Source organism: Tupaia chinensis, unplaced genomic scaffold (assembly GCF_000334495.1).
Source record: "Tupaia chinensis unplaced genomic scaffold, TupChi_1.0 Scaffold000078_1, whole genome shotgun sequence".
In the NCBI taxonomy this organism is placed as follows: domain Eukaryota; kingdom Metazoa; phylum Chordata; class Mammalia; order Scandentia; family Tupaiidae; genus Tupaia; species Tupaia belangeri.
Genome location: NW_006159539.1, coordinates 1,343,247 through 1,353,040, shown reverse-complemented (window position 1 = coordinate 1,353,040; position 9,794 = coordinate 1,343,247). Strand labels below are relative to the sequence as shown.

The window sequence follows — 9,794 nt, the reverse complement described above, 5'->3', positions numbered from 1 at the left end:
ATGTGCGGTGTGTGTCAGAGAGCGCTGAGTGTGTGTGTGTGTGTGTGTGTGTGTGTGTGTGTGTGTGTGTGTACATGATGCATGTGTGTGTATACGTTGTGTTTTGGACAGAGTCTTGCTGTGTCTCTAGCCTCCCACCTTAGTCTCCCAGAGAGCTGAGCCCACCAGCGAGCACCACTGTGCCCACCTTTTTAGGGTGGACCAGGAATTGGACCTGTGCCTCCCACATGGCTTCAGCTTGCCAAGCTGCAGCTTCCAGCACATGCTGCGGTGGGTGGGCCAGCCCAGGGGTTCTTGCTGTAAAAATGACCACAGGAAACACAATGTTTAACTTGAGAGGGGCAGAAAACAGCACAGCAGACCACGTACCTAGCATGAGGACCAAGACATCACCTACCTAAAGCACGGTACTCATTCCATTGTTAACAACCTCCTTTTCCTCATTATACAAATATTCTCACTGTAGAAAATGTGGGAATGTATAAAACAGTTCCCTTGTGAAAGAACCATTTAGCTAACTTCTAATGCTTTTCTGAGGGGACAATGATTTTTGTACACAGAGAAACATTTCTAATTAGTTATTTATGTTCAAACAGAAAAGGACTATAAATAACAACTAGTTACTATTCAAAGAAAAAAAATGAAAGGCCAAAAGAATGCTAAAAAAGAAAGAAAGGAAGGGAGGGAGGGAAGGAGGGAAGGAGGGAGGGTGGGAGGGGAGGGAAAGAAAAAAAAGAAAAATGCCCCCCAAGCCATGAAGCCTCCTCGGGCAGCCTCCTGGGCTCCTTTCTCCCGTGGGCGGGTGACTCGGGAGGAGAGCCGTGTGCGTCTGCAGCCGGAGCTTCTATTTAATAAACATGTCAAGCAGACGGAGCGACAGGAGGGCAAAGGGGAGAGTCGAAGCCCATAGCACACACTCGCAGCCGCGCTGGAATGAAGCTCCGCTGCTGGTCTGTGGGAAGAGGGAGCATTTTCAACCGTCTCTTGATTTGAGGTCTAGGCGGGCTGCGAACAGGTCAGACATGCTGCGGCTCGGGGGTTTCACAAAGTCACTTTACCTACCAGCCTGGAGGGAGGGCCCGTTAACACTGCTGAGACAAAACTGCTGCTACGTGCTAGGGATGCCTTTTCAGTGTCACAGTCCCCAAACAAAAAAAGGCTTGCCAAGCCCTCACAGAGTCTTCGAGAGCGCTCTGGTCCCTTAAATCAAGCAGTGACACCATCTCGGCTCATCCCTTATTTAATTAGTGGTGTCCAGCGTGTTGTGACCCGGTGTGCTCTGTTTAACCTTCACTGATAAGAGCAGGTCAAGGGGCACGCAAGTTTGAATATAAAAATAAAACCAATTTTTCAAGGAAACGATATTTCCTTTTTAGCCAGAATTAATTGCCGAGTCAGTGCAGTGATTTGTTTCTGGAGACCACCTTCCATTGTAAAACCCGTCAAAGTGTAGCAATATACAGTACCCCTGCTCTCAAGGCCATCTGTGCCGGCATGAATTCACGGTGGACTCAGACTCTGCTGGAGGGAGAGAAATCTCGGACAGCCTTATTAGTATACGATGAAATGGAGCCACCTCAGAACGTAGTCCGCTGGGTGTTCTACCTGGCCTGACTTCGTGACTGAGCACCTGCAAAACGGTGAGTGGACGCTTCCTCTCCAGAGGCTAAGGCAGCGTGCATTTCCCGAGCATCCACCGCTTGCTACCTAGCAGGGCACCCGCGTGACCCGAGTTAGTCCTCGCCTCGTCAGCTAGGCGCTCTTCATCTACTTACAGGGCTCAGAATGACTTGTCTGAGGTCACTCAATCTGAAGTGGTAGGTGATGGCTCCAAGCCAGGGCCCCCGGTGCAGGCCAGGGCTCTGAGGGGAACACCTCCTGCAGCAGCTCTGCAATGCACGGGGCGGTCACTGTCTTGTCCGACTCCGCGGCAGGCCAGACTATGTCTCTTCATTTCCGTTTCCCTGAGTCTCCTACGCATTCCAGTCTCTTCAATTATTTTATTTTTTAAATTTAACTTTACTTATCTATCTATCTTTCTATCTATCTATCTATTTCAATTTGGCCAGAGAGAGAGAGAGAGAAAGCTGCCAGGTCCAGGATTCGATCTGCAGTTGGCCATGTGAGAGTCCAGCGCCCTTAACCACCACGCCACCTGCTGGCCCCAGACGGTCTCTTCCATTCTTTCAGGTCAGATTCAGATGTACACCTTCCTTCTTTCCACCTGCAATCTCTTTGGCCCTTTATAAACACAATTCCTGAAATCTCACGCCAGTTGTTTTGATGGACTAGGACACGAGTCTCTCTGACCATATCTATAATAAAAAATAAACTTTTTCTCCAAATCCGATTGCTATATGGTACAGACGCTCCGTATTTAATTTACCTGGGCTCTACAGGCCTGGTCTGGTCTACCCACATCAATGCTGTCTGTGTGACAGGTGTGTCACTTAGTTGGCTCGAAAGTGTGTGGCAGTTACATAAAAATGGCCATAACCTCTGACAGCCCGCTCACTGAAAAGCGGGGCCTGCTCTCTCCCCGAACCTGAAAGGCATGCGACTGACCCAACCAGGAGAGTACGGTGCTACAGAGCTGTGTGACCTCTGTGGCTAGGCCACGGAAGGTGAGGCGCTTCTGTCTGCGCTCTTGGATCACTTGCTTTCTAGAAGCTTCCTCACTCGGAACCCAGATAACCACGGTTTTTGGGAAGCCCAAGCCACCCAGGGGAGCAGTGTGTAAATACGCTAGATAATAGCTCTAGGTAAGGCTGTTCTCTGAGTCACCCCAGGCCTCAAACATGACCGCAGTTTTCACTCCCAGCTGTTGGAGTGAGCCCTGTCCTCCCTCCTCTGTTCTAGCAACCTGATCCTCCCCACTGCAGCCCTGCCCTCCTGGGGCCAGACCCACCGTGATGAGCGCTGTCTGAATTCTGGACCCACAGAACCTGTGATCATGGGACCAGCAGTTAGCGTAATGGCTATGTCGCTGGACTCCCATGTAGTGGACCGCGGTTCAAGTTCCAGACCCAGTGGCTTAAACGTACGCCGGGCATGTGTGTGTGCGTGCCCAAGATCCCGAGAAGAGAATGGAGGAGAAGGGATTGCGGTGTGGCCATCCCCCCTGGGGGGTGATTTCTCGCTTTCTGTCTCTCTCTGTCTTTCTGGCAAGTGCATGTGCCCTGTAGCAAAAACCTCTCAAAAAAAAAAAAAAAAAAAAAGAACCTGTGATCATAATAAAATGGTTGTCTGTTTACCCTAGCAACTTGGTTTTTAAGTGCATTAAAATGACTGGGAACAGGAAGGTCGTCACTGATAAACGAATTACAGGCCTGGGTGTTAGACACTCTGGCATCTGGGTCCCCTCACGTGCTGATGAGGATGCAGAGGAAAAGCATGGCTAGATCGTGGGCACTGGAAGGATGGTAGCTAATACCCTCATGACGCTGAGAGGACAGTGGGAAAGGGAAGGTCCCCGCAGCTCCCCTGGCCCTGCTCTGGTTCAGGGGAGAGGGTACTTGGAAACTGGCTGGGAGAGGACGAGAAAGAGCAATGGCAAGGCTGAATAAGAGAAGATGCAAGAAGCAGAGCAGGGATGAAAAAGCAGGAAAGAACTGGGAAGGAAATATGGAAATGGCATGCCAGACAGAAGAATGAAGCGAAGGTTCCAGAGAACTGTGAGGAGCTTCAAGAACGGACGACCCGCTCCAGGCAAGGGGCAGGCACCGGACTGAGAACCGCTGAACACCCCGGAGCTGCCTGTGTTTGTTCCTGCTGTTTCCGGCAGCAGTGGCTCAAGTAGGGGCTGCGTTTCAGGCTGGATAAGCAAGGATCTGGGGAGACGTCCTCGGTGGCATGAAGGGTTCCAGAAATCAGCTTTTGATTCTTCTACCATTACTGGCCACTGTGCCCAAGGCCGTGAGGAAGCAGGGCTGGCTGGGGTCCAGTGGTTCTCCCTCGTGAGCTCACAGGAGGGAGGGCGCAGGAGTTCTGGGGATCCCCGACTGACTGCATCTACATGTTTGTTTATGATGTGGAGTTTCCTATAGCAGTGTAAGTCCTGGTCAGAGACTCATGAAACTAGAAGCTAAGAGCGAGCTGGGCCAGCTCGTGGCCTGGTGGGTAGGGCGGCTGGCCCACATGACTGACAGTGTAGGTCGGGTCCCGGACCTGGAGGCCTAAACACACATGCTGGGTGCGTGCACATGCATGTGTGCCTATATCCTGAAAAGCCTGAGAAATGAAGGGACTGTGGCATGGCCATTCCATGGGGGGGTGGTGCTTTCTCGCTTTGTCTCTGTCTCTGTCTGGCCAGCACACATGTCTTCTAGTAAAATTAAAAAAAAAAAAAAAAAAAAAAGAAGCTTGGGAAGAATGTTTGGATATGTGCTTTTGTATCATCTTCTGGGGACAAAAGAAATCACTCTCTTTAGACCTAGCTGGTGGGGAGACTACTGGACTCTGTATCCTAAGGATACAAAATTAAGGTCCCCAGATTTCCAAAGCTGTCTCCAGACAACACACAATGGGCTTTGGGTCTTCATAAAACACAGGCTTTACTTTCAACCCAGAGGAAGAGTCACAGGCATTTCCAGAGGAGGGAACTTCCCACGTGAGGGTGGCTGTACGGGCCCAGGACGTTGCGTGTGTGTGGCTGGACTCGCGCAGAGCTCAACTGCTTTGGAAATGGAAAGGCTTCAACCCAAAGGGAGCGATTTCTGTTCTTGTGGTGGGTCAACTCGCTCTGCAAAGTTGAAAGGTACTAGGCCCAATGATACAATTTACTAATTTCCTTTTTTTAAAGAGAATGACAGGAAGACATTAATTTTAAAATTGCCCATCTGTCACCAGCTACAAAACAGAAGTGTTTCTCTGCTCTGAGAACGGCATAGACCACCGTCTTCATACATTTGTATCTCGGTAACCTTTTTTCCTCTGAGCAAAGCAATTCATCTAAATTATGGGTTCATCATCTGCCAAGTTTGTTCCTTTTTTAATGAAATCACTTGACAGTTAATAAACTGAAAGAGAAAGTCTACTCTGTGGGGCTTGCTCAGTTCCAAAGGTTCAGTGTTTTTGAAAATTAAATTTCCTACATGAAAAAAAATCTGTTTCTGACAGTCTTGTGGTATAACACAAAGCAATTTTTCTTTCTTCAGCTATAAAAACTTAATTTATAGGGCTTTGCACACTTAACTATACATGCACTTTACACTGGCCACAAATCAGCTAAATCACCCATAGAAAGTCGTATCAATCAAAACAATTTATCTCATTTTGGTTCTGTTTATATAAGAAACCATTACTTTCCTTAATATTTAAAAGTTGATGGGATGATAATGCCTTTGTCTAAAGAATTCGAGACAGACTTGTAAGCAGCGGCGTGAGCACAGGATTTGGGGTAGGAGAGTCTTGGGTACCCGTCCTGGCTCAGCCATGTGTTACCTTGGGCAAATCACTGCAGCGCCACCGTCTCCATCTATAGAATGGGCACGGTAACGTTTTGCAGGGTAGTTATGGGAACGAGAAAATGGAACATCTGCAGAACATCTAATATGGCTCCTGGATAGTAGCTTAGGCATCAGTACGTGTATTTCTAGTTTTAGGAGCCTGTCCCCTTTGCCCCAATCCAGGAGAAGGAAAAGAACTTCACACAGTATCTCCACTGAAACAGTAACTCTTGGTTGGTTGTCACCCACACAGACAAAGGGTTGATACCTGAAAAGCAGGCAGATCGAGAGCTGCGAAGCTGTTGAAGAAACGCAAACTCTGAATGGCCACCTGGACCGTGTCCTGGGCATAGCTCTCCTTGGGACTGGCAGTGCTGGGGTCCGAGATGGTGCCGTGGAAGAGGACGCAGTAGAGCATGTGCAGAACTCCAGCCAGGTCCGTGGCCTGAAGAGCAGCCGTCAGCCCAGTGGGATCCTGGCGGTTACTGTCAAATATGCTGCAGGACCTGATGAAGGAACACCAGCTGAGAGGGCTGCCTAAAGGGTGTTTGCATTCTCACAGGCCAAGTGGGACAAAGCCAGCAGACTGTTCAGAACAAACCATCTGGGACGTACAATGGGGCAACAAGAAGCCTCAGGGAGTACACGCGTCCTTCGTACCCAGGGCCCCGTGGCTTTGCGCTCCTTCCCCGGGAGGCCAGGCTGCCGCGGCCGAGAACTGGCAGGCTGGCGCCACAGCTGACCACCCCGCCCTCCCTGTGCAACCTGGGGGGCCCTGCTTTGTTCTGGGCCAATCCTGGGCAAGGCGGCAGAGTCTGTGACAGCTTTTGGGTCTCAGAGACCAAAAAACTGTCACTTCCTTTCTGGACACAAGAAGGAAGTTTCAGGGGAGACAGATACCAGGGGGGCACAGGCCTTGACAAACCCAGCAGATGGGCCAGTCAGTGGTGCAGTGGGGCTTGCAAGGTCGTCCCACAAGAGAAGGTTCTGGTTCAAGCCCTGAGACCTCCCTGGGTGTCTCGCTGATGCCTTTTAGAACCAACGACAAATCACAAGATGTTTCTCTTTAAAGCTAATTTCTCTTTTTCTTTCCTTTTTTCAAGATAAGGTCTCACTTTTGGGATCCTGTTGCCCCCACCCCCTGAACTGTTGGGACTACAGGCATGCACCATTCACCTGGCCCTAGGCTGGTCCAGGAATTGAACCTGTGAAGACTGTCTTGGCTGTGTGTGCCCACAGTGAAGCCCCTAAAGCGAACTTCTCACATGCTTCCAGAACCTTGGCACCGAGTGGCAATGCTGCTGGCGGCCGGTTTTCCTGCCTTTAGTGCAGAGCGCTGTCCCTGCCCCCTGCCCACTTTGTTGCCTTCACGCCATCACGGGCACATCACTGCAGACATTCGGGGAGACAGCGTCAGCACTGAGAGCCCTTCCTGACCCCCCCACCTTCCTGAGCACCTACTAAACGGCATGAATTCTTCTTCCAAAGAATGCAAAACAAAGAAAGAAAGAAAACACTTTAAAAATAAGTGCAGGACCAGCAGATGGCATAATGGTTACATCACTAGACACCACATTCTTGACTGTGGTTCAAGTCCCAGACTCGGCAGCTTAAAACTCATGGTGGGCGTGTTGGTGGCTCGGCAGCTTAAAACTCATGTCGGGCATGTGTGTGTGCATGCCCAAAATCCCAAGAAGAGAATGGAGGAGAAGGGACTGCAGCATGACCATCCCCCCTGGGGGTGATTTCTTGCTTTCCATCTCTCTGTCCCTGGTGCCATATAACAAAAATCTTTCTTAAAAAAAAAAAAAGGGGGGGGCAAGTGTAAGCCATCAGAACCATTATTTTAGAAAAACACTACTCTGATAAAATATAAAATGATACAGCCTAGCCTTTTGTGAGTACTCTCCTACTGAAATAAAAATGTTGGTTGAGGAAAATCAATTAAGTAAGCATTCAAGAACTCAGATGTGGAAATGGTTCAAACTGCTTCATGGAAGACTCCATTTTGACATGAGCCCACAGACTTGCGGAGGTGGTGGGGAGTTTGCTGTGTTTGGCTTCCACAGGGCTAATGGAGACCTGAAGGCTCTCGGGATCTTGGGCATGCACGCACACGCGCCCGGCGTGAGTTTTAAGCCACCGGGTCCGGGACACGAACCGCGGTCGACTACGTGGGAGTCCAGCGACATAGCCATTACACTAACTGCTGGTTCCCAGAATGTTTACTTTTGATTCAGCCTGAAATACAGATAATTTGTCCATGAGAGGGTCACTGGCTCCTGTTGGTCTTAACTGTCATTTATAATCACTTTAAACCGAAATGTTTATAATAAAAAAGTAAAAGGCCTTATTCATATCAGGCGTGGGTTATAAGGTTTCCTTTTCTAAAAAATAAAAAATACATGGAAGATGTAAAAAATCAGATCTGAAATCTGTATACTACATTCCGAGATTGTCTTAACTTTACTGGATTGTAAGGCGTTTTCATTTGGTCCCCAGGAATAGAGATCTTAGTGTGATACTCGTTGTTGCTCATCAACGTCTAGATTCAGTTAGGAAAACCAAGGTCATTAATGCCCCTGCACAGTGCCTGGACACCCTGGGTCACCTTAAAGGAGAGGACGCCTGGGCACCACAGGCAGTTGGCCGTGTGGGCGCGAGTCAAGCGCCACCCCTTCCCTCTGCCATGAGAAGCCGCAGGCTCGGGCCGGCTGAAACCCGCGGTGATGGTGACGGTGCAGACTGGATGCCCCTCCCAGGTCTGTTCTGGTTTGCTGGCACCTCCCGGTCCCCAGGTTTCTGGCTTGGTAACATCTACTCTAATCCCCTTCGGTGACGCTGATCCAGATGTTCCCCTGGCCGAGTTCTGGAACCCCTGGGGCATCTTGTGAAAATGCCTTACTGCGGCCCCTGAGCCCCAGCACTGCTCAGCAGACCGCAGAGCGCTGACTCTCCCAGGGACGGTCAGGACTCTCGCTGTTGGAGGGAGGGGCGTGTTTCTCAGCAGTGCTTCAGCTCCCATGTCCTGAGCTGTTCCGGGAAAGCCAACCTGCAGCCAGTGACATCCTCATGCGTCGGGCTGTGAGTGTGGAGAGACGCGATGGATGACGCTCCGAAAAGCCACATGTGCTCCAGCGACGGTGCGCGCTCACAGCACACCGGGCCAAGGAGCCCAGGGCCTGCCCAATGTGGGATGGAGTCCAGTGGGCACGGGTCTCCTGCTGCCTCTGAGCCACAGAGGCAGACTCCCGCGGAGTGGCTCAGACCCAGAGCTCTGAGGCCAGAAGTGTGGACTGCGCTTCCCCGGGCTAGTGGATGCGTCAGAGCTGTGCTCTGGGCTCCAGGAGAGCCTGTACCCGAGCCTTTCCTAGCTGGAAGAGCACGCGCTCAGGCCTTGCTTGTGCCGACTCCATCTTCGCAGCCAGCAGCATCTTCAAATCTCTAACGCGGGCCTCCCTCGCCCTCTTGTATTCACAGGACCGTTGTGGTCGCACTGACCCGGATAGTCCAGAATATGCCCCTACCCTAAGATCCTGAATTTCGTCACGTCTGCAGAGTCGCCCTGGCCACGCGAGGTAACTGTAGGTTTTGGGGATTAGGACGTGCACACCTTCTCCTGCCCACGGTGGGTCAGTTTATCCATTCAACATTTACTGAGCGCGACCGTGGGGCAGGCACTGGGATTCGGCAGTGAAACCCACGTGCTTTTCCGCATAGAGCGTGCACTTTAGCGAGAGAGACGGGACAAACATCCCAGGAAAGACACAACATGCAATGTGCAGGTTCCCAGGTGTGACTCAGTGCTCGGAGGAGCAGGGGCCACAGCCCGGAAAAGCAGCAGCAGGGGTGTGCTGCCACTTCACCAGGGCGGCTGGGCGGCCCTTTCTGGGGGATTATTGAAATAGAACACTATAGACATCCTTCTGCTGGAAGCATGCTCCAAGTGGAGGGACAGCAAATCCCAAGGCTCGGAGCCAGAGTGCGTGACATCTTCGAGCAGCAGCAAAAGGGCCAGTGTGGCTAGAGCAGGTGGAGGGCTCTCTGTGCCTGCCCACTCCGTCTACAGAAACCCTGGCCAGGTCACTGCTGTACCAGCCTGCTTCATGTTCTCGCGTCAGTTACATTAACTGAAGCTGTCTCACTTAGCGGGGCACTATTTCCCCTCCCATTAGACGGTCAGCTCCGTAAGTGCTGTTCACCAGCGGATTCCCACCAGCTGCGAGACTCCGGGCGCACAGCAAGCGCTCCACAGAGGAGAGCGGGAATGGCTGCCGAAGGCGTGGGAGGAAGAGGGACGAGATCGCGGCAGGTCGCACGGAAGGTCTGACAGCCGAGATGTCCCCT

The 9,794-nt window shown here is 51.2% G+C and overlaps 1 protein-coding gene across 2 annotated transcripts in view; it reads right to left on the bottom strand.

Annotated features, from left to right (window-relative positions):
• SCAPER (S-phase cyclin A associated protein in the ER) overlaps positions 1 to 9,794 on the bottom strand; it is a 278,443-nt gene that overhangs the window by 44,252 nt on the left and 224,397 nt on the right. For both annotated transcript variants that reach the window (XM_006142594.3, XM_006142593.2), the window contains one exon: positions 5,716 to 5,953. In XM_006142594.3, coding sequence (XP_006142656.1) covers positions 5,716 to 5,953 — 238 coding nt within the window. The remainder of the gene's footprint in view (positions 1 to 5,715; positions 5,954 to 9,794) is intronic.